This window comes from Leuciscus leuciscus, assembly GCF_965113295.1.
Source record: "Leuciscus leuciscus genome assembly, chromosome: 1".
Taxonomy (NCBI): Eukaryota; Metazoa; Chordata; class Actinopteri; order Cypriniformes; family Leuciscidae; genus Leuciscus; species Leuciscus leuciscus.
The window spans coordinates 52928859-52953526 of record NC_138725.1 but is presented as its reverse complement, the minus strand read 5'-3'; the positions used below and the strand labels follow the sequence as shown (position 1 = coordinate 52953526).

The window sequence follows — 24668 nt, the reverse complement described above, 5'->3', positions numbered from 1 at the left end:
CTCGTGCAGATTCGCCAAGGAGATTGGTTTGTGTCAATAGATCTGAAAGACGCGTATTTTCAAATACAGATAGCGTCACGTCACAGGCGATATTTGAGATTCGCCTTCGAGGGCCAGGCATATCAGTACACAGTCCTGCCGTTCGGTTTATCCCTGGCACCCCATACGTTTACGAAGTGCATGGATGCGGCACTCGCACCCCTCAGAATGAGAGGCATGCAAGTACTGAACTATTTGGACGATTGGCTGATTCTAGCGCAATCTCGCTCAGTGCTCATAGAACACACGACCGTTTTACTCGATAACCTCGAGAATTTGGGTCTCAGTGTCAATTGGGCGAAGAGCTCTGTCACCCAGTCAGAAGATATCTTTCCTGGGCACAGAATTGGACTCGCTGTCCATGATAGCGCGATTATCACCACAGCGCACGGTAGACATTCAACGCACAGCGAACTCGTTCCGCTGCGGCGCGTCTGTCCCGCTCAAGAAATTTCAGAAGATGCTGGGTCTCATGGCCTCAGCATCATCAGTGCTCCAGCTGGGCCTGCTCCGCATGCGCCCGCTGCAGTTTTGGCTGAAAGCGCGAGTCCCACGCCGAGCGTGGGCATCCGGTTTACTTCGCCTCAGGGTCAATCAGAAGTGCGTTACAGCTCTGAAACCTTGGAGAGCGAACGACTGGTACCAATCAGGTTAAGCCTGGGGACTTCCTCGAGGGTGAAAGTGGTGTCCACGGACGCGTCCACCTCGGGATGGGGAGCGCTGCTCGAGGGCAGACAGTTCTTCGGCCAGTGGTCGGAACGGGAGAAGCTCCTGCACATAAACTGCCTCGAAATGCGTGCAGTAAACAACGCGCTGGCGCGTTTTTGTCCCCAAATAAAAGGACGCCACGTCCTGGTCCGTTCGGACAACATGTCTGTGGTGTCCTACATAAACCGCCAGGGCGGCCTCAGGTTCAGGAACCTGTACAGGCTGGCAGAACGCCTCCTGGTATGGGCTCAGTGCAACCTGCGCTCGCTCAGAGCAGCGCACGTGCCAGGGCTCCTGAATATAGGACCAGACAGACTGTCCAGGAACAATGTTCAGGCAGGCGAATGGTCTCTACACCCACAGACAGTCCAACTGCTGTGGAAGAAATTCGGCAGAGCGGAAGTAGACCTGTTCGCGTCTCAAGAAAACGCTCACTGTCCGGAATTTTTCTCCAAGAGCAGGGACGCGCTGGCCCATGTGTGGCCCCGCCGCCCGCTCTATGCTTTTCCCCCCGTCTCTCTCCTGCCTCAGGTGATAGAGCGGATCAGGGAAGAAGGATGCTCAGTATTGCTGGTGGCACCGTTCTGGGAAAACCAACCTTGGTTCCCAGTCGTGATGCAGTTAGCAAGTACTGCCCCGTGGCCAGTACCAGTGAGGAGAGACCTCCTCTCACAGGCCCACGGCTCGATCTGGCATCCTCACCCGGAATTGTGGTCCCTTCATGTCTGGGCCATCAACGGGTACATGTTGGACTCCCTAAAGGAGTATTAAACACAATCACGCAGGCTAGAGCTCCGTCTACGAGACGGCTCTACTCCTCGAAATGGTCAGTGTTTTCGGGCTGGTGCACAGCCCGTGGCGTGTCACCCACAGACTGTGGAGTGACGGAGGTGCTTTCCTTCCTACAAGAGCTGTTGGATAAGGGCAGGGCCCCCTCCACACTCAAAGTTTATGTGGCGGCTATAGCAGCGTTCTCAGGAACAACGCTTGGTCAGTCAATAGGAAGGAACGATTTAGTCATCCGCTTCCTTAGAGGGGCTAAGAGACTGAATCCACCCAGGCCTCCCTCAGTCCCCGTATGGGACCTTTCTACGGTTCTGGAAGCCATGAAAGGTGCGCCATTCGAGCCTTTACAGTCAATTGATTTGAGACATCTGTCTGTCAAGACTGTGTTTCTGCTGGCTCTCGCTTCAGTGAAGCGCATGGGGGACTTACACGCGCTCTCTGTGAGCGCGACGTGCATGGAGTTTGGGCCTAATGACTCAAAAGTTATATTCAAACCTAAGCACGGTTATGTTCCAAAATCCCTCAACACACCGTTTAGGCCGTAGGTTATCTCCCTGTCAGCCCTACCGGTCTCTGATGAGGAAAGAGACGCGGGCCGCCTTTGCCCAGTCAGGGCATTACGAGCTTATGTGTCTCGCTCGTCTGTTTTCAGACAGACGGAGCAGCTCTTTGTTTCGTTTAGCGGGCGTTCTAAGGGACTAGCCGCGTCGAAACAGAGCCTATCCAGATGGATAGTTGATGCTATAGCGCTGGCATACGCCTCCAAGGGCATGCAGTGAGGCATGGCCTCTTCGTGGGCCTGGTCGAGTGGGATTGCCTTGCAAGATATTTGTATGGCGGCAGGCTGGGCCTCCCCGTCTACATTTATAAAGTTCTACAACCTAGAGGTTCCCGACGCTGCCATATATGGAAGAGTGCGGCTTCGCCCCTCCCTCTTCCCGGACTCCCTGTGAGTTCCCTGGGTGATTGTGCACTATATGTACCCCGGGCTTTCGCCCTTGGGTCTTTGGTGTCAGATCTCAGCATGCACGGCGTTTTGCATTGGGTCCCCTAGCATAAGATATCTTACGCAGTACGAGAGACCTCTCGTAAGAGAACGTACTCGGTTACCAAAGTAACCTCGGTTCTCTCTAGAAGAGGGAACGAGTACTGCGTATCTTGCCGTGCATGCACACGCTCTGGTTGCTTCGATGATGAAAAACCAGATAATAGCTGCCTGCGAGCGGTATTTATAGGCCTAGACCACGCCCATTTCGGCGGGACGTGACGCAGCGGGCGCGAAGTGCCCTGATTGGGTCTGGCGTCACGCCAGGCCTCGCTCGATAGGCTGCTGCAGTTGCCGCAGAGCAGCCAATAGGCGCGCGAGCTGCCTCGCCTATGTCTGCATGCTGCCGCAACGCGTTTTGCATTATTATAAAATTAAAGATAATTTTTGGCTTCAATATCTCGCGGAAAAAGGATTTTCCCCTAGCGTAAGATATCTTACGCAGTACTCGTTCCCTCTTCTAGAGAGAACCGAGGTTACGTTAGTAACCGAGTACGATTTACACAAACTGAGAAAGTAAAAAAGTGTTAGGTTGTGCCCTGCTCTCCCCTACACATGGTTCTTTAAAGGAGAACTCGGTAACTCTAGCGAACTCTTGTCACTTCTTCGCTGATTTTCCCTTTTGTTGTCGCATGTTTTCCCCACGAGCTCCCCCTACAGCTGTGGGGGGGTGTATATTTCAGAACACAGTCGTAAAAAACTCATTTGCGGCGGCCTCCTCCCCCTCTCTACCGCTGCTCATGTGCGTTTGTTTTGATCAGAGCAAGCCAACTGTATCGCGTGGAGCTATGTCTACCGAGGTGGGTAATCTGGTAATACATCATACATGCGTGTGTGTTTATGTCGAATTGCCGTAAAGCAATTTGTGTTTCGCGCTCATTCTCGTTCTAGTTCTCGCTTATCACGAGACTTCCAATTTCTAACTTGCCGGGACGGTAGTGTTGCAAGTTGCAAGGTTGGTTTTCCGCCTGGGAACGCTGGGGGGAGCGGGGAAAGTCACCAATATCACCAGAACAGGTTGTTTAACCATCCAAATGATTTCTAGACAGTTTTATTAAGTTAAAAAAGTTACCAAGTTCTCCTTTAAAGGTTCTTTACACGTAGTAACAGTTCTATTTATAACTGTATCATCCTGAAGAACCACGTTCTGAAATGGTTCTTTGTCTAAAAGTTTAGGGTTCTTTATTCCCGCCTTTTTGTTTTTCAAATCTGTAACTGTCAAAGCCACCTCACTACTGGTTTTCTGGAGCTCATGCAGCTGTACAACTACACAGGCTGTCAACAAACTCTCAACAGGTAAATTATTTATTTCTTAAAATGTCTATACATTTTCATTTTAAAAATTGTAAACATGTAAGTGTGAGCAGCTCTGCTCAATTAGGGACACTCATCTTCTCTTCTCCACAAAGTAAGTAATAGAGATATTGAATTTATGATGCATATTGTTAGAATTTTTAATTATTACTTTATGCCTAAACACCCAGTCAAAAGAAATTAATCAAAGCTATCATGACTTTATATCACTTTTTCCTTTTGACACCATTTTTGCTAATTTTGGCCTTCATAAATATAACTGTTTTTACATAATCAATTGGAAGAGACTAAGGGTGTACTCACACTAGGCACGGTTGCCATGAACCGGGCCCGAGTACGATTTTCCCCCCTCCCCACTCCCCCTCTGGCCTGCACTCACATAGGGTTTCAGCATTCGTGCCGGAGCACGCTTACTTCATTATGGTGCGACGGTTTCGGGATAAACAGGAAGAGCGGCGTTCTCACTGAACACAATGGAGTCCAGCACGGTTAGCGCTCACACTGCATGCGAACCGCGCCCGAGTCCAACTGAACCGTGCTCTGGCCCACCTCTTCCAAGCGGGCCAGGGCCGGTTAATCGAGCCGCGCCCGGGCACGGTTCGGAGCACTCACACTAGTCAAACGAACCGCGCTTTGGTGGTCAAACGCACTCGGGCACGGTTCAAACTGGCTAGTGTGAGTACACCCTAACTTTAACTCTTAACTCAATTGTGTATTTCAGGTGCTGTCCCGTATCATAACCTCATCGTCTGCAGAGAGAAATTGTCACTCAGAATACACACATAATAAAGGACGTAAAGACATCATATATAGAGAGCATTGTAAAGATATTTCACTGGAACTTCATTACATCTGTATCATGTTTTTGCTACAGTTTGCCATGTCAATCAAAAGTAGAAGTACCTAATTGACACAACATCCTTTTTTAATATGTAAAACCCAAACAAATCCAGCAGCCATATCACCCTGTAGCCCAAGACTGGTTGCCCACTGAAGCTAAGCAGGGCTGAGCCTGGTTAGTACCTGGATGGGAGACCTCCTGAGAAAAACCAGGTTGCTGCTGGAAGAGGTGTTAGTGAGGCCAGCAGGGGGTGCTCACCCTGTGGTCTGTGTGGGTCCTAATGCCCCAGTATAGTGACGGGGACACTATACTGCCAAAAGAGCACCGTCCTTCGGATGAGACGTTAAACCGAGGTCCTGACTCTCTGTGGTCATTAAAAATCCCAGGATGTCCTTCGAAAAAGAGTAGGGGTGTAACCCCGGCATCCTGGCCAAATTTGCCCCTTGGCCTCTGTCCATCATGGCCTCCTAATCATCCCCATATACTGATTGGCTTCATCACTGTCTCCTCTCCACCAGTAAGCTGGTGTGTGGTGGGCGTTCTGGCGCAATATGGCTGCCGTCGCATCATCCAAGTGGATGCTGCACATTGGTGGTGGTTGAGGAGATTCCCCCATCTATGTAAAGCGCTTTGAGGTCTCAGAAAAAGCGCTATATAAATGTAACAAATTATTAAATTATTAAACAGAGGCAACAAAATATTATAAAACCAGGCAGATAGAGGACAAAAAAAACAAAAACAATATTCAATAAATAATATATAAAAAATAATGTTAATAACACTAATATGAAGATACTAATATTGCTGAAAATAAACTATTATTTAAAGGTTATGTATATTACCATTAAGGTATAGTACTTTCAAAGCATTGTTCTTTATGGAACCTTATTATAAGGGTTCTATTTATTACCAAAAACGATTCTGCTATTGTTACAAGCCAAATAACCCTAATTTGGTACTAGTCTTCTTTTCTTAAAGGTGCAGTATGTAATATTGACAGCTAGTGGTTGAAATGGGTACTGCAGTCCAAATTCAAAATATTGGGAGAGTGTTGTTCCCCTGCCCCCTCCTCCTCAGACTTAACGCTCAAGCGGGTTGTCAGATTGAGGACGCAATACAAATGAGTGCAATTCACAATACAAGACATCGAGCCTCTGTGTGTTGATGAGCTGATTTATCCGCGTTTTAATGTGCGTCTTTAACGGTTGCTCTCTGTTGCATCCTGTCACAGTAAACTGGCCTGTCAATCATCTTTTCAGTTAAAATCCTCCACGTTTAATTTTATTTCACGCCCTACCATATCGGAGAGAAATGCAGAAGCACGTTGATCTGCAGTCGCGGAGAACTCTCCTCATATTAATGCATAATGATGCATTTAAAAGTTAATGGCCAAACATATATTATTAAAAGACCACATTGTTATTGCAGATGAAATATAACACGGATAACATTAAATAATTTTTTTTTTTTTTTTATCAGCTTAAACTTTAATTAGTCACTCAAACCTTTTAACGAAACCTCTGTCGGTCGTGCATATCCACCATGTTCTGTTTTTTTTTTTTTTTAAGGGCACCTATTATGACTCTTTTCACAAGATGCAAAATAAGTCTCTGATGTCCCTAGAGTATGTATGTGAAGTTTTAGCTCAAAATACCCAACAGATCATTTTTTACAGCATGTTTAAATTGTCATCTTTTGGGGCTCAGAAAAACACGCTGTTTTAGTGTGTGCCCTTTAAATGCAAATGAATTGCTGCTGCCGGCCCAGGGGGCGGAGCCTCACGAGCTCGCTCAGAGCCAGGACAATCTCATCTGATAATATCAGAACAGAAACTCTCAGTTGCGGTGTTCATTTCGACCCGGATTCGGACAATAATGCCCACAGAGCCAGAGAATATATGCTGTATGGAGATAGAACAGGTATAGTTTAGTTTAATTATGGTTATAATTTACTTGTCATCTGCTTTTATCCACTATTAATACAAGCCTGCTGTAGCAGACCCTGTCCGAATGATGACCAAAATATACTGATGAGTTCAGTGAAGTTTATTGTACCTCACACAAAAGATGAAGCGTTAGTTTTACTCCAGAGAATCACAGTAAGAGCTGAATAAACACAGTGTAAGAAGTGAGCATTAAAGTCTTATCCATAAACTCTCTCTCTCTCTCACTTTCATTATCATCAACATACACAGCGAAGTACACAAAACACTTGTAACACCTACTGTAACAGTAAACAATATAAACACACCTTTTCAGTGGGTGCTAAATAAACTGGTAAACCTTATATCCGTAAAACGACTCGATGAGCTGTCATAAAGAGCGCGCTCTCACTTTCATTTCTGCCGTGGTCAGTAACGTTAGGCCTGTCGCTCTGAAGACCGTAAGCTGGATCACAAACAGTACAGATCCATCCTCGAGTAACAACGAGAGTAAATGAAGACTGCTATGTTCATTCTTACATCCAACAACAACACACCTCAATCGCTTAGGAGACATTCTTGTCTACAGCTGCTCAAGCGTCGAAACAATGGCAGACTCTGTGTCCAGCTCACTCAGGGCGGGTCTATGCTCAAACTGCAGTGTCAATCAACAGTCGTGGGCGGGGCCTGTGCAATTCTACGTCATATTGCATAGAATCTTAGAACAGCTCATTCTGAGACAGTGCTTATGATTTATTGAGATTGTAAAAAAAACACTTGGTGGATTTTTATCATACTAGGGTGGTTATGCTCACACACTGCCAACATACATTTATGTTCAAACACCATGTAAAAGTGAATTTTGCATAATAGGTGCCCTTTAACACTTTTTACTCATGTTTGTAGTTCTGAACTTGATCCTCCTCCAAAGCGCAATGGGTTGTGGGCAATATTGTTATAGTGAGCACGGAAATAGTAGACCATCCGGGGACTTCTGGCATACTCTTTTCAACATACTATGCTTTAGCACACACTTATTTTATTCTCATGTACTGTTTAGGATGGACAGTATATACATTGAGACACGGGGACTGTGTTTTATGGTAACTGGCAACCTGGGGTGTTGAAATACTACCGGGTAAATTGGAAGTGGGCGGAATCACACAAACGAAAACTAAAACAGACATTCCTGAAACGCACATTTCAAAGTAGAATATCTGGCTGTAGTATTATTTTTAAGAGAAACAGGTATGTAAACTTAGCATGTTTCCTAAATATCTGAAAAATATTATGGTATTTTTATGCTTTAGAATAGTCAAAAATTTACATATAGCACCTTTAACAGTATAGAACGTACTTTTTGTAATTAGGATGTGAAGTAATCCACAAAGTCTGACAGCTCAATATTCATTGGCCGATGGCGGCCATGTATTTCGAGATGCGCAAATGTCCTCAGAAAATATACGGGCACCTTTAACAAAGACACCGCATGCCAGTTTTCAAGTCAGTCTGACTGATTGTTGCATAGCTAAAGCTATATTCATATTGTCATTTTATAGCACATAATTCCACACGACCACAGACTGAGCCCATACATGTGTACAAGAGGGATAGCGGTTTTAGTAGACATAACCACTTCAAACATTTTGGCACCCTGTTGCAAAAGTGAATTAAAATTGACACAGACTGCAGAGAATCTTTCTGCACAGGTTTGGTTCGTGGTTTATGAGTTCTGAGCCATAACATTTGATCACAGTGGTGCCACCATCAGGTCAATTGGGGTGAGCCTTGGTGACAGACAGGTTGGGTCTACTGCCATCACTCAAAGTTTATACTTGGAAATTCTATCAATTACAACAGGGTTTCAGCATACACACTTGAACCCCCAATAATAAAGCAAAATCATCCAGTAAGCACCAGAAAGGATATGATGCTATTGAAATGCCCTTTAGTGTTGTAATGGGCCTAGCCCCACAAATTACTTGAGCAATATGCTCCCCCACATACTCCAGTAGAAATAGACTGGTGCATATCGGAACAGAAACAATGTAAACTGAATAAATATGCTTAAGTGTAGTATTTGTGCAAGTAAAAACAAAGACATTACAACAGATTATATTAAACATTTATTAATAATCACCAGAAGTCACATGACATTCAGTTATTTTTGGCCATAGCCATATTCTTTAACGTCAATGGGGCCGACAGATGCTCTTTCCCAGCGTAGATCTGAGGAACAAATGATTAGTGAGACTAAAGCCATGCATGACAACAACAAGATAGCAGAGTTAAACCAAACCTGTAAGCAGTTGATCACTTCCACTTCTGATGCTACAAGTGGTGTCACAGCAGCCACACACCTGGTCAGAACCATCTGCAGACACCCACCTGAAAAAAAACAACCTCAATTAAGTTAAAGCAACTAAATTACCTGTACACTTATCTAGCAGGCAACATACCCATTAGCAGAGAATGAACAAGCTTTCTGTTCAGAACTTGGAGAGGTTGCCACCTTCAAAATGCATGTGATGTAGACCTGCAGAGACAATTGTTTGTACACCATGGCAGCATATCATACACATGGTCACATAATTACAAGACATACATACCAGCCCACTGTCTGCTTGCTGGAACCTGAACGCCTCTAGCTGAAACCCTAGCTTATCACCTTGAGTCCGGGGCATAAAGTGAGACGTGGAGCCTGTGAGCTTGGCATCAACCAGGCACCTGTGAACAGAACACAGTTAGAAGTCACGCAACCCTTCTGGAAGCTGGGAAACATGAGGTAGCACCTCTTACCCATTATTCTCAATAAAGGAGTATCTGGGGACAGAAGCAACATCAGGGACTGCAGTAGCCACGCAGCGGTCCACAAACACACGGACGGGAACATGGCTGTACAAACCCACTGATGCTTCAAGATTTATCATGTCACCCAGGAAGTACTGGTTAGAAGGTCTCTCAAATCTCCAGTCATCTGCAGAGAGAGAGAAAAAAAAGAAGTCTTAACAGATGATTCACAAGCATACTAGAAATCTGTTTGGCCTACACCAACCAGTCATGAGCTTGAGGGAGAAGACAAAGACTTCCTCTGCAACCTTAGTTGAGGCATATGGGATCCAAGTGGGCATTAAGGCATCACTGCTCACATCAAACACTCTGTCAAGGTATAACAATCAATCCCCTTTTAGTGCAAATTATAGCATATTCTTCAATCCTGAGTTAACAAAAATCTTACCTTGGATAATGACACTCGATACCAACCACCGCAACACTGCTCCTGACAATAGGACTACCATATGATGCCTCTTGTGGGGTGTAGATAATGTTGAACTTATAAACAAGCTCATCCTCAGTCACCTAAACAGAAAGGTTAATAGAAGAACAGTCACATGGACGGTTCAGAATACCTATGATTGTCACAACAGAACCTTACCATTGATGTGCTGCTACATCCATGCAGTTCAGACTCAAAGATCAGCACTTGAGCAGAAGAATCCTCTCCAGTTGCAGTACAGCCTCCCAGTGTAAAGCCAGAGGACAACACTGGGTGCCCAGTCCCAAAGAAGTCCTTCATCACTTCCACATATAGTGAATTCTCTCCACACTGAGCAGCTACACTGTTGGCAGGAACAGGAAAAGGCAAGTCAAAAGGAACGTCTGGCTGCTGTGGCTCCTCTGGTAGACTTGGAAAGCTCCACGTCAGTTTCGCCACTGGACCCTGCAACAGCTCTTTTAATTGAACACCCATAAGATCTTGAGAAGACTTCCCAAAGTCAGTCCTGACTGGTGTCTGGACAGGAAACTGAGCGGGAAACCTTTGTGGTGCAAATACTGTGTTACTGGGAACCAAAGACATCCTGGAATCAGCCTGTCGAGAAGCTTGAGCTAATGTTCCAGGCTTAAACTCGCTTGGACTCTGATTATCTGCTGCTCCTGCTTTCCATTGTGCTTCAGAAAATCCAAGTGCAAGAATCAACACCAATCCAAATCCAACCTGCCAAAACCCCATTATTGCCAAGCTTGTTTCAATGACACGTTAGGGTGCTACCATCCAAATTTATGCAGATGTCAATCAGAATGGCTCCACCTCTCTCGTGACAAGCATCATTTTTCTCTGCACCTGCCAATTTACTCAGTCAATATAACACAGGTGAAAGTCATTGATTCTAAATGAAGTACCATATAAGGGCATGTTATTAATAGCTAAACCAAATAATTGCTTATTTGAAATATCAAAATGACAGATCAATTCCCAAAGTATTTTTGTGTCCTCCTTTTTTATTCATTCAGAAACATGGCCACAGAATTGTACACTATTCAAAATAACAAAGTTTAGTATGTTTCAGGTTTAGATTGTTACAAACGTTCTTCCCTCACATCAACAGCAATCTCCACAAGGGACTGAAATGGAGAATTTTAGTTCAGAACCAAAGGAATGCAGGATCATAACATTATTTTATTATAGATTCACTGATATGTTTTCTCCCCATTACAACTGTTATGTTTAGGTTGATCAGAGTGTTTGTGGATTCAATGTAGACTTTATTCTTTCTTGAACTATACTATATGCTGGTCAGCACCAAAAGACTATAATCTGAACAGTCTACTACAAAAATGTAATTTAAAATATTAACAAGTATGAACAAAAGACAAGCTCATTAATGGACATTAAGAGCTTAAAGAAATGTTGGTGTTTAAAGCATGTTTAACAAACTCCGTAGATTTTTATATCCAACTATATCTATACTGAAAAACATGGCGAATGTAGTAAATCCAGATTACATTCATATAGGCTACACACATTCATACATGGGGTGAGCAGGGCTAGTTGTAACACACATGGTTTAAAACTTTCCACACATGCTTGCATGACAAAACTTGGTGTATTTACTAGTTGCCATATCAACACTATATATATATATATTTTTTTTTTTTTTTTTTTTTTTTTTAATCTTTGTAAGAAATCACTGAACATTTATTTAACCATAGAAAAAGTAAATTTCTCACTGAAGTTGATTTTTCATCTCTGTTTTTGTGTTAATTTAAAATTCGACAAATCTGATATTATTTTAATCTCATCTGTTATTTAACCAGCAGAAGACACTAGCAGGGTTTAAATTAGTTGCGCAGGTGCAGGGGCACAACCCTATTAGAACTATGCTATTCTATACATTTATAAAATCTATTGAGAAGCCATGAGAAATAGATGAATTAAGACTGAAAGTCAATGTTCAGAAATTATTAATTATTATTGTTTTGAACTATGCTGTATAGCTGTGTTTTGCGGTGTTTTTGTTGTCAAACTCAAAAATGTGTTTATTTTTAATTATTAAAAAATCCCATTATTTTATATGAAAAAGTTAATAATTGTATTTTATTGATAAAATATTTTAGTTTGTCTTGTATATTTTTTTGATTAGACCAGATAACATTTGAATCTGTCATATGATCATGTTACAATGTGCCCCTCACATGTTACAACATGCCCTATCTATGGGGCATGTTGTCACATTTTACTTCCATTCTTTCAGGGTAAATCAAGAAAAAATATACACTGTATTAAAGAAACAAAACCACATAATTGTACTAGACATGTGTGAAATTAATGTGGAAAAGAAATTCCCTGAACCCCAAGTGGATTTACACAAACTGAGAAAGTCAAAATGTGTTAGGTTGTGCCCTGCTCTCCCCTACACATGGTTCTTTACACGTAGTAACAGTTCTATTTAGAACTGTATCATCCTGAAGAACCATGTTCTGAAATGGTTCTTTGTGTAAAAGTTTAGGGTTCTTTATTCCCGCCTTTTTGTTTTTCAAATCTGTAACTGTCAAAGCCACCTCACTACTGGTTTTCTGGAGCTCATGCAGTTGTACAACTACACAGGCTGTCAACAAACTCTCAACAGGTAAATTATTTATTTCTTAAAATGTCTATACATTTTCATTTTAAAAATTGTGACTAGTTTCCTATCAATTATGTCTCTTTCTCTTTTTAGTTTAACAGAACATGTAAGTGTGAGCAGCTCTGCTCAATTAGGGACACTCATCTTCTCTTCTCCACAAAGTAAGAGATATTGAATTTATGATCCATATTGTTAGAATTTTTAATTATTACTTTATGCCTAAACACCCAGTCAAAAGAAATCATCAAAGCTATCATGACTTTATATCACTTTTTCCTTTTAACACCATTTTTGCTAATTTTGGCCTTCATAAATATAACTGTTTTTACATAATCAATTGGAAGAGACTAACTTTAACTCTTAACTCAATTGTGTATTTCAGGTGCTGTCCCGTATCATAACCTCATCGTCTGCAGAGAGAAATTGTCACTCAGAATACACACATAATGAAGGACGTAAAGACATCATATATAGAGAGCATTGTAAAGATATTTCACTGGAACTTCATTACATCTGTATCATGTTTTTGCTACAGTTTGCCATGTCAATCAAAAGTAGAAGTACCTAATTGACACAACATCCTTTTTTAATATGTAAAACCCAAACAGAGGCAACAAAATATTATAAAGACCAGGCAGATAGAGGACAAAAAAAAAAAAAAAAGTCAATACATAATATATAAAAATAAAGTTAATAACACTAATATGAATAATATGAAGATACTAATATTGCTGAAAATAAACTATTATTAAAAAGGTTATTTATATGACCATTAAGGTATAGCACTTTCAAAGCATTGTTCTTTATGGAACCTTATTATAAGGGTTCTATTTATTACCAAAAACGATTCTGCTATTGTTTCAAGCCAAATAACCCTAATTTGGTACTAGTCTTCTTTTCTTAAAGGTGCAGTATGTAAAATTGACAGCTAGTGGTTGAAATGGGTACTGCAGTCCAAATTCAAAATATTGGGAGAGTGTTGTTCCCCCGCCCCCTCCTCCTCAGACTTAAATGCATCATTGTGCATTAATATGAGGAGAGTTCTCCGCGACTGCAGATCAACGTGCTACTGCATTTCTCTCCGATATGGTAGGACGTGAAATAAAATTAAACGTGGAGGATTTTAACTGTGAAAAGATGATTGACAGGCCAGTTTACTGTGACAGGATGCAACAGAGAGCAACCATTAAAGACACAATTGTATGACGTGTTAGTATGTCCCAAAGCTTGTCTACTTTTTCAGATTTTTTTGTCAGATTGAGGACGCAATACAAATGAGTGCAATTCACAATACAAGACATCGAGCCTCTGTGTGTTGATGAGCTGATTTATCCGCGTTTTAATGTGCGTCTGCTCATAGAGCTTACTATGGATGCCAAGGATTTTTAGGTCGGGTAGAATCTGCGATCTTTGACCCGGCTCATTTGCTGGCTTCCATAGTTGCAATACACTTGCTGTGTCTCAATTTACTTATACTACGCCCTAAAAGTATGTACTCTTTTTGTGAAGAAAAAGTAGATAGCCTACTTTTGAGTGTGTAGCAAAAAAAGTAGACAAGCTTTGGGACATACTAACACGTCATACAATTGTGTCTTTAATGGTTGCTCTCTGTTGCATCCTGTCACAGTAAACTGGCCTGTCAATCATCTTTTCACAGTTAAAATCCTCCACGTTTAATTTTATTTCACGTCCTACCATATCGGAGAGAAATGCAGTAGCACGTTGATCTGCAGTCGCGGAGAACTCTCCTCATATTAATGCACAATGATGCATTTAAAAGTTAATGGCCAAACATATATATTCATAAAAGTCCACATTGTTATTGCAGATGAAATATAACACAGATAACAGTAAATAATAAAAAAAAAATTTTATCAGGTTAAACTTTAATTAGTCACTCAAACCTTTTAACGAAACCTCTGTCGGTCGCGCATATCCACCATGTTCTGTAGTTTTTTTTAAAGGGCACCTATTATGACTCTTTTCACAAGATGCAAAATAAGTCTCTGATGTCCCTAGAGTATGTATGTGAAGTTTTAGCTCAAAATACCCAACAGATAATTTTTTACAGCATGTTTAAATTGTCATCTTTTGGGGCTCAGAAAAATGCGCTGTTTTAGTGTGTGCCCTTTAAATGCAAATGAATTGCTGCTGCCGGCCCAGGGGGCGGAGCCTCACGAGCTCGCTCAGAGCCAGGACAATCTCATCTGATAATATCAGAACAGAAACTCTCAGTTGCGGTGTTCATTTCGACCCGGAGTCGGACAATAATGCCCACAGAGCCAGAGAATATATGCTGTATGGAGATAGAACAGGTATAGTTTAGTTTAATTATGGTTATAATTTACTTGTCATCTGCTTTTATCCACTATTAATACAAGCCTGCTGTAGCAGACCCTGTCCGAATGATGACCAAAATATACTGATGAGTTCAGTGAAGTTTATTGTACCTCACACAAAAGATGAAGCGTTAGTTTTACTCCAGAGAATCACAGTAAGAGCTGAATAAACACAGTGTAAGAAGTGAGCATTAAAGTCTTATCCATAAACTCTCTCTCTCTCTCACTTTCATTATCATCAACATACACAGCGAAGTACACAAAACACTTGTAACACCTACTGTAACAGTAAACAATATAAACACACCTTTTCAGTGGGTGCTAAATAAACTGGTAAACCTTATATCCGTAAAACGACTCGATGAGCTGTCATAAAGAGCGCGCTCTCACTTTCATTTCTGCCGTGGTCAGTAACGTTAGGCCTGTCGCTCTGAAGAAAAAGTAGATAGCCTACTTTTGAGTGTGTAGCAAAAGAAGTAGACTAGCTTTGGGACATACTAACACGTCATACAATTGCTTCTTTAACGGTTGCTCTCTATTATATATTGAGCAACCGTTAATATAACCAGTAATATATTGGACCACTGTTACACCACGATAAAGAATGCGTATCACTCCGTCCCACGGGCAGCTTTGGGGCTCTCTGATCACTGTTTGGTTCATCTTATACCGACCTACAGGCAGAAACTGAAATCAGCTAAACCTGTAATAAGGACTGTAAAAAGATGGACCAACGAAGCAGAGCAGGATCTACAGGCCTGCTTCGATTCCACTGATTGGACTGTTTTTGAAGCTGCAGCCACCGATCTGGATGAGCTCACAGATACTGTAACATCATATATCAGTTTCTGTGAGGATACATGCATTCCTACCAGGACATTCTTATCATTCACTAATGATAAACCATGGTTTACTGGGAAACTCAAACAGCTTCGTCATGCCAAAGAGGATGCTTACAGAAGTGGGGATAAAATCTTGTATAACCAGGCCAGAAACAGACTGACAAAGGAGATCGGAGTTGCTAAAAGAAGCTACTCTGAAAAGCTGAAAAACCAGTTTTCAGCCAACGACCCGGCATCAGTCTGGAGAGGCCTGAGGAACATCACCAACTACAAATCACCATCCCCCCCATCTGTGGAGAATCAACAACTGGCTGACACTCTCAATGCATTCTATTGCAGGTTTGAGAAGCCCAGACTCACACCTCACACCCGCTCTGATGTGCACTTCACACATCCACCATCACCTCCTGCAACCCCTCTCCTCCCCCCTTCTGCCATCCAACCTGAGCTTAAGGTCTGTGTGGAGGACGTGAGCCGAGTCTTCAAAAAACAGAAGACTAGGAAAGCTTCAGGCCCAGACGGCATCTCATCTGCTTGTCTAAAAGCCTGCGCTGACCAACTGGCCCCAGTCTTCACGCAGATCTTCAACAGATCATTGGAGCAGTGTGAAGTTCCCTGCTGCTTCAAAAGCTCCACTATCATTCCGGTTCCCAAAAAACCTAAAATCACTGGACTTAATGACTACAGACCTGTCGCTCTCACGTCTGTGGTCATGAAGTCGTTTGAAAGACTGGTGTTGGCCTATCTGAAGGACATCACTGGACCCCTGCTGGATCCCTTTCAGTTTGCTTACAGACCAAACAGGTCTGTGGATGATGCAGTCAACATGGGACTGCACTATATCCTGCAACATCTTGACAGACCTGGGACTTATGCACGGATCTTATTTGTGGACTTCAGTTCGGCCTTCAATACCATCATCCCTGATCTTCTCACAGCCAAACTGACTCAGCTCTCCATGCCATCCTCAATCTGTCAGTGGATCTCCAGTTTCCTGACGGACCGGCAGCAGCGAGTGAGACTGGGGAAGCTCACATCCAGGACCCTCACCATCAGCACTGGCGCCCCCCAAGGGTGCGTTCTCTCCCCACTGCTCTTCTCCCTGTACACTAATGACTGCACTTCTAAAGACCCCTCTGTCAAGCTCCTGAAATTTGCAGACGACACCACCGTCATCGGTCTCATCCAAATGGTGACGAGTCTGCTTACAGACTGGGGGTTGAACAGCTGGCTGTCTGGTGCAGCTATAACAACCTTGAGCTGAACACGCTCAAAACAGTGGAGATGATTGTGGACTTCAGGAGAAAATCCCCAGCACTCCCCCTCTCACCATCATGAACAGCACTGTGGAAGCAGTGGAGTCATTCAGGTTCCTGGGCTCTACCATCTCTCAGGACCTGAAGTGGGCAAATCACATTGACTCCATTGTGAAAAAGGCCCAGCAGAGACTGTACTTCCTTCGCCAGCTGAAGAAGTTCAATCTGCCACAGGAGCTGCTGATCCAGTTCTACTCAGCCGTCATTGAGTCTGTTTTAAGCACTTCCATCGCTGTCTGGTTTGGTTCAGCTACCAAATCGGACATCAGGAGACTACAACGGACAGTCCGGACTGCAGAGAGGATTATTGGTGCCCCCCTGCCAGCCCTCCAGGACCTGTACTCTTCCAGAGTGAGGAAGAGAGCAGGTAAAATCATCACAGACTCCACTCACCCTGGACACCCCCTGTTTGAACTGTTACCGTCAGGACGGCGACACAGATCACTGGCCACAAGAACATCCAGGCACAGGAACAGTTTCTTTCCACAGGCCATTTCCCTTCTGAACACTTAACATGCCCCCCAAGGCATATGCCTGTAAGTGCAATACTCCCACTGTCTAGTGCAATATTCTCTAACTCAGGTGATATTTATATTTATATTTATATTATTCATACTGCTCAAAATACTGTAAATATGTTCATAATCTGTAAATGTTTATTCGGACTAAACCCAACTGTGACCCTACTTTTTTACTTTTATACTATTTTTAAATTTTTTATATATTTTATTTTTAGAATTTGTCTTACTATGTTTCTTGTTGTATTTGTATTTGTATTTGTATATGTGCACTCCTCCTCCAAAGCGCAATGGGTTGTGGGCAATATTGTTTCTAGTGAGCACAGAAATAGTAGACCATCCGGGGACTTCTGGCATACTCTTTTCAACATACTATGCTTTAGGACACACTTATTTTATTCTCACATACTGTTTAGGATGGATAGTATATACATTGAGACACGGGGACTGTGTTTTATGGCAACCTGGGGTGTTGAAATACTACTGGGTAAATTGGAAGTGGGCGGAATCACAGACGAAAACAAAAACAGACATTCCCGAAACGCACATTTCAAAGTAGAATATCTGGCTGTAGTATTGTTTTTCAGAGAAACAGGTATGTAAACTTAGCATGTTTCCTAAATATCTGAAACATATGGTATTTTTATGCTTTAGAATAGTCAAATTTACATACAGCACCTTTCTTTAACAGTATAGAACGTACTTTTTGTAATTAGGATGTGAAGTAATTACTTATTCAGATAATTACCTACAAAGTCTGACAGCTCAATATTCATTGGCCGATGGCAGCCATGTATTTCGAGATGCGCGAATGTCCTCAGACAATATACGGGCACCTTGAACAAAGACACCGCATGCCAGTTTTCAAGCCAGTCTGACTGATTGTTGCATCGCTAAAGCCATATTCATGTTTTGTCATTTTAGCACAGAATTTTTCACACGACCACAGACTGAGCCCATACATGTGTACAAGAGGGATAGCTGTTTTAGTAGAAATGACCACTTCAAACATTTTGGCACCCTGTTGCAAAAGTGAATTAAAATTGACCAGACTCCAGAGAATCTTTCGGCACAGGTTTGGCTCTTATGGGGAAAAAAAACCTAGAACTAGCTCACAAAAGTAGGTTTTGAAAAAACTGAAAATTTCACCAGGATGACAAACCCAATATGCTTTCTGTCAAGCATTCCAATGATATAACACTGAGCCAGTGACAAATGGTTTTTGAGTTCCGAGCCATTACATACTTGATCACAGTGGCACCACCATCTGGTCAATTGGGGTGAGCCTTGGTGACAGACAGGTTGGGTCCACTGCCATCCCTCAAAGTTTATACTTGGAAATTCTATCAATTACAACAGGGTTTCAGCATACACACTTGAACCCCCAATAATAAAGCAAAATCATCCAGTAAGCACCAGAAAGGATATGCTATTGAAATGCCCTTTAGTCTTGTAATGGGCCTAGCCCCACAAATTACTTGAGCAATATGCTACCCCACATAGTCCAGTAGAAATAGACTGGTGCATATCTAAACAGAAACAATGTAAACTGAATAAATATGCTTAAGTGTAGTATTTGTGCAAGTAAAAACAAAGACATTACAACAGATTATATTAAACATTTATTAATAATCATCAGAAGTCACATGACATTCAGTTATTTTTGGCCATAGCCATATTCTTTAACGTCAATGGGGCCAACAGATGCTCTTTCCCAGCGTTGATCTGAGGAACAAATGATTAGTGAGACTAAAGCCATGCATGACAATAACAAGTTACCAGAGTTAAACCAAACCTGTAAGCAGCTGATCACTTCCACTTCTGATGCTACAAGTGGTGTCACAGCAGCCACACACCTGGTCAGAACCATCTGCAGACACCCACCTGAAAAAGAAAACAACCTCAATTAAGTTAAAGCAACTAATTACCTGTACACTTATCTAGCAGGCAACATACCCATTAGCAGAGAATGAACAAGCTTTCTGTTCAGAACTTGGAGAGGTTGCCACCTTCAAAATGCATGTGATGTAGACCTGCAGAGACAATTGTACACCATGGCAGCATATCATACAAATGGTCACATAATTACAAGACATACATACCAGCCCACTGTCTGCTTGCTGGAACCGGAACGCCTCTAGCTGAAACCCTAGCTTATCACCTTGAGTCCGGGGCATAAAGTGAGACGTGGAGCCTGTGAGCTTGGCATCAACCAGGCACCTGTGAACAGAACACAGTTAGAAGTCACACAACCCTTCTGGAAGCTGGGAAACATGAGGTAGCACCTCTTACCCATTATTCTCAATAAAGGAGTATCTGGGGACAGAAGCAACATCAGGGACTGCAGTAGCCACGCAGCGGTCCACAAACACACGGACGGGAACATGGCTGTACAAACCCACTGATGCTTCAAGATTTATCATGTCACCCAGGAAGTACTGGTTAGAAGGTCTCTCAAATCTCCAGTCATCTGCAGAGAGAGAGAGAAAAAAAAGAAGTCTTAACAGATGATTCACAAGCATACTACAAATCTGTTTGGCCTACACCAACCAGTCATGAGCTTGAGGGAGAAGACAAAGACTTCCTCTGCAACCTTAGCTGAGGCATATGGGATCCAAGTGGGCATTAAGGCATCACTGCTCACATCAAGCACTCTGTCAAGGTATAACAATCAATCCCCTTTAAATGCAAATTATAGCATATTCTTCAATCCTGAGTTAACTGAAATCTTACCTCGGATAATGACACTCGATACCAACCACCGCAACACTGCTCCTGACAATAGGACTACCATATGAAGCCTCTTGTGGGGTGTAGATAATGTTGAACTTATAAACAAGCTCATCCTCAGTCACCTAAACAGAAAGGTTAATAGAAGAACAGTCACATAGACAGAACCTATTATTATTTTTGTCACAACAGATCCTTACCACTGATGTGCTGCTACATCCATGCAGTTCAGACTCAAAGATCAGCACTTGAGCAGAAGAATCCTCTCCAGTTGCAGTACAGCCTCCCAGTGTAAAGCCAGAGGACAACACTGGGTGCCCAGTCCCAAAGAAGTCCTTCATCACTTCCACATACAGTGAATTCTCTCCACACTGAGCAGCTACACTGTTGGCAGGAACAGGCAAAGGCAAGTCAAAAGGAACGTCTGGCTGCTGTGGCTCCTCTGGTAGACTTGGAAAGCTCCACGTCAGTTTCGCCACTGGACCCTGCAACAGCTCTTTTAATTGAACACCCATAAGATCTTGAGAAGACTTCCCAAAGTCAGTCCTGACTGGTGTCTGGACAGGAAACTGAGCGGGAAACCTTTGTGGTGCAAATACTGTGTTACTGGGAACCAAAGACATCCTGGAATCAGCCTGTCGAGAAGCTTGAGCTAATGTTCCAGGCTTAAACTCGCTTGGACTCTGATTATCTGCTGCTCCTGCTTTCCATTGTGCTTCAGAAAATCCAAGTGCAAGAATCAACACCAATCCAAATCCAACCTGCCAAAACCCCATTATTGCCAAGCTTGTTTCAATGACACGTTAGGGTGCTACCATCCAAATTTATGCAGATGTCAATCAGAATGGCTCCACCTCTCTCGTGACAAGCATCATTTTTCTCTGCACCTGCCAATTTACTCAGTCAATATAACACAGGTGAAAGTCATTGATTCTAAATGAAGTACCATATAAGGGCATGTTATTAATAGCTAAACCAAATAATTGCTTATTTGAAATATCAAAATGACAGATCAATTCCCAAAGTATTTTTGTGTCTTCCTTTTTTATTCATTCAGAAACATGGCCACAGAATTGTACACTATTCAAAATAACAAAGTTTAGTATGTTTCAGGTTTAGATTGTTACAAACGTTCTTCCCTCACATCAACAGCAATCTCCACAAGGGACTGAAATGGAGAAATTTTGTTCAGAACCAAAGGAATGCAGGATCATAACATTATTTTATTATAGATTCACTGATATGTTTTCTCCCCATTACAACTGTTATGTTTAGGTTGATCAGAGTGTTTGTGGATTCAATGTAGACTTTATTCTTTCTTGAACTATACTATATGCTGGTCAGCACCAAAAGACTATAATCTGAACAGTCTACTACAAAAATTTTATTTAAAATATTAACAAGTATGAACAAAAGACAAGCTCATTAATGAACAATTAAGAGCTTAAAACAATGTTGGTGTTTAAAGCATGTTTAACAAACTCCGTAGATTTTTATATCCAACTATATTATCTATACTGAAAAACATTGCGAATGTAGTAAATCCAGATTACATTCATATAGGCTACACACATTCATACATGGGGTGAGCAGGGCTAGTTGTAACACACATGGTTTAAAACTTTCCACACTTGCATGACAAAACTTGGTGTATTTACTAGTTGCCATATCAACACTATAGATATATATATATTTTTTTTTTTCAAAATTAAAAAATCTTTGTATGAAATCACTGAACATTTATTTAACCATAGCAAAAGTAAATTTCTCACTGAAGTTGATTTTTCATCTCTGTTTTTGTGTTAGTTTAAAATTCGATAAATCTGATATTATTTTAATCTCATCTGTTATTTAACCAGCAGAAGACACTAGCAGGGTTTAAATTAGTTGCGCAGGTGCAGGGGCACAACCCTATTAGAACTATGCTATTCTATACTTTTATCAAATCTATTGAGAAGCCATGAGAAATAGATGAATTAAGACTGAAAGTCAATGTTCAGAAATGATTAATTATTATTGTTTTGATCTATGCTGTATAGCTGTGTTTTGCGGGGTTTTTGTTGTCAAACTCAAAAATGTGTTTATTTTTAATTATTAAAAAATCTCATTATTTTATATGAAAAAGTTAATAATTGTATTTTATTGATTAAATATTTTAGTTTGTCTTGTATATTTTTTTTATTAGATCAGATAACATTTGAATCTGTCATATGATCATGTTACAATGTGCCCCTCACATGTTACAACACCTATCTATGGGGCATGTTGTCACATATACTGTATTAAAGAAACAAAACCACATAATTGTACTAGACGTGTGAAATTAATGTGGAAAAGAAATTCCCTGAACCCCAAGTGGATTTACACAAACTGAGAAAGTCAAAATGTGTTAGGTTGTGCCCTGCTCTCCCCTACACATGGTTCTTTACGCGTAGTAACAGTTCTATTTAGAACTGTATCATCCTGAAGAACCATGTTCTGAAATGGTTCTTTGTCTAAAAGTTTAGGGTTCTTTATTCCCGCCTTTTTGTTTTTCAAATCTGTAACTGTCAAAGCCACCTCACTACTGGTTTTCTGGAGCTCATGCAGCTGTACAACTACACAGGCTGTCAACAAACTCTCAACAGGTAAATTATTTCTTTCTTAAAATGTCTATAAATTTTTACTTAAAAAATTTATAGATTTTCTGAATTTATGATCCATATTGTTTGATTTTTTAAAATTATATCTTTATGCCTAAACACACCCACAAAAAACATTAAAGCTATCCCATGACTTTATCACTTTTTCCTTTTAACATGGTAAACGGCTCATACTGTCCATTTTTGCTAATTTCGGCCTTCATGAACATAATTTTTTTACATAATCAAAAAAGAGACACAATATAAGCTAACTCTAAACTCAATTGTGTATTTCAGGTGCTGTCCCGTATCATAACCTCATCGTCTGCAGAGAGAAATTGGCACTCACTGAGAATACACACATAAGGAAGGACGTAAAGACAACATAGAGGATTTTTTTTTAATGTAAAACCCAAATAGAGGCAACAAGATATGCAGGCAGATAAAGGACAAACAAAAAAAGAAACAATATTAATAAATAATATATAAAAATTATATTAATAATAGTAGCCTAATAATGAAGCTACTAATATACTAATATTAATGAAAATAAATATTGTTGAAAAACATTTAAGGTCCTGTATACTAGCACTTTCAAAGCATGGTTCTTTATGGAACCTTATAAAAAGGGTTCCATGTAGCACCAAAAAGGGTTCTTCATAGAACCATTTTTCTTAAGAGTGTACGTATGTACTGATTTCAATGAGGAACTTATTTCTTGCATTAATGCAGTATGTTATGTAGGTACAGTGTGCAAGCAATAACTTCACATTACCCTGTACCTCAATAACATTCCGCCTCTTGTCTTCAATCATTCCACTAAAGTCCTGGAAGTTTTATGAAATCTGTGTTTCAAGATGAATCCTCTGACTTACTTTCTTAGTGTTTTTGTATTGTTTTCAGTATAAATATCTCAAAGTTTTTAAATCATGATACATTTACTTGAGAAGCAAAATAACATAAGATATTAAGTCTTATTTTCAAAAAAAAAACTTAATGAGTTAAAGAGTTAATGCATAAAACTAGAAGAAAACAATCTGCCAGTGGGGTCAGAAAAATAAACAATAATATAAATGTTATTACCTGATTGGCAGATATTTTTTTCTTGTTTTAAGAAAAAAAATCACAAATTTTTATTTATAATTATTTCAGAAAACAATACTTAAAGGTATAGCGGAGGATTTTCTTTTTCCGGGTGGGTAGCCCAATTGGACTATTGGTCCACCTAAGTGTCAATCATTCTGGTGATATGTTTACGTAAGGCCGTCGTACGTGCTCGTGCACACGATTCACACGATGGCGTGCGCTCAAAACACAGGTTGGACTGATGCCTCAGTCGCGAAGTTTCTACTTGACAGGTAAAGTTTGGCATGCTATTTGGAGAAATCCATATAAAATCACTGCTAGTAAAAGTTAATGTAAGCTATGATTAGCTCGTGCATGCTCTCTTGTGCATACGTTTAATAGGTGTTCCCTCTCGGGAGCATGTAGAGTGTTGCGCATGTGCATTTTTTCAAAAAGTGGAGAGGGCGGTTCTTTTCAAAAATTCGGGAAAATCCTCCGCTATACCTTATGTAATTTAATATCTTATGTAATTTTGCTTGACAAGTAAATGTATCTTGTTTGAAGAATGTTTAGAATTGTCTAGAAAACAAGACAAAAATACTGAGGAAGAATTATTTCTTTCTTTCTTTTTATTGTTTTGCTGTGTAGGCTTATTAGACAGTGATTTGTATGCACAG

General features: G+C 41.1%; 3 protein-coding genes across 3 annotated transcripts in view; all 3 read right to left on the bottom strand.

Moving 5' to 3' along the window:
• The window catches only part of LOC309479024 (zona pellucida sperm-binding protein 3-like), a 28157-nt gene extending 6894 nt beyond the window's left edge, over positions 1-21263 (bottom strand). The window contains exons 1-2 of the mRNA XM_082142869.1: positions 20506-21263; positions 20309-20430 (exon numbers count right to left, since the gene is read on the bottom strand). Of these exons, the coding sequence (XP_081998995.1) occupies positions 20309-20430; positions 20506-21081 (698 nt within the window). The 5' untranslated portion in view covers positions 21082-21263. The remainder of the gene's footprint in view (positions 1-20308; positions 20431-20505) is intronic.
• Positions 8767-10845, bottom strand: LOC309474161 (zona pellucida sperm-binding protein 3-like). Its single transcript, XM_082136545.1, has 8 exons — positions 10091-10845; positions 9893-10014; positions 9710-9813; positions 9454-9631; positions 9264-9381; positions 9114-9190; positions 8954-9042; positions 8767-8883 (listed from the first exon to the last, which is right to left on the bottom strand). The coding sequence occupies exons 1-8, from the start codon at positions 10664-10666 to the stop codon at positions 8816-8818; spliced, it is 1332 nt and encodes a 443-aa protein (XP_081992671.1). The 5' UTR covers positions 10667-10845; the 3' UTR covers positions 8767-8815.
• On the bottom strand, positions 19360-20220 carry LOC309479460 (zona pellucida sperm-binding protein 3-like; the record flags this gene model as incomplete). The annotated part of the gene is made up of 4 exons (XM_082143625.1): positions 19868-20220; positions 19678-19795; positions 19532-19608; positions 19360-19459 (listed from the first exon to the last, which is right to left on the bottom strand). Exons 1-4 carry the CDS (start codon positions 20095-20097, stop codon positions 19360-19362), a joined length of 525 nt encoding a protein of 174 aa, XP_081999751.1. The 5' UTR covers positions 20098-20220.
• Positions 21264-24668: the final 3405 nt, after the last annotated feature.

Coding starts and splice junctions, on each gene's coding strand:
- LOC309474161 (XM_082136545.1), bottom strand. CDS start 10,666: ATGGGGTTTTGGCAGGTTGGATTTGGATTGGTGTTGATTCTTGCACTT. Junction 9,382..9,453: donor TCCTTTATTGAGAATAATGG/GTAAGAGGTGCT, acceptor TTCTGTTCACAG/GTGCCTGGTTGATGCCAAGC. Junction 8,884..8,953: donor AAGTGATCAACTGCTTACAG/GTTTGGTTTAAC, acceptor TTTGTTCCTCAG/ATCTACGCTGGGAAAGAGCA.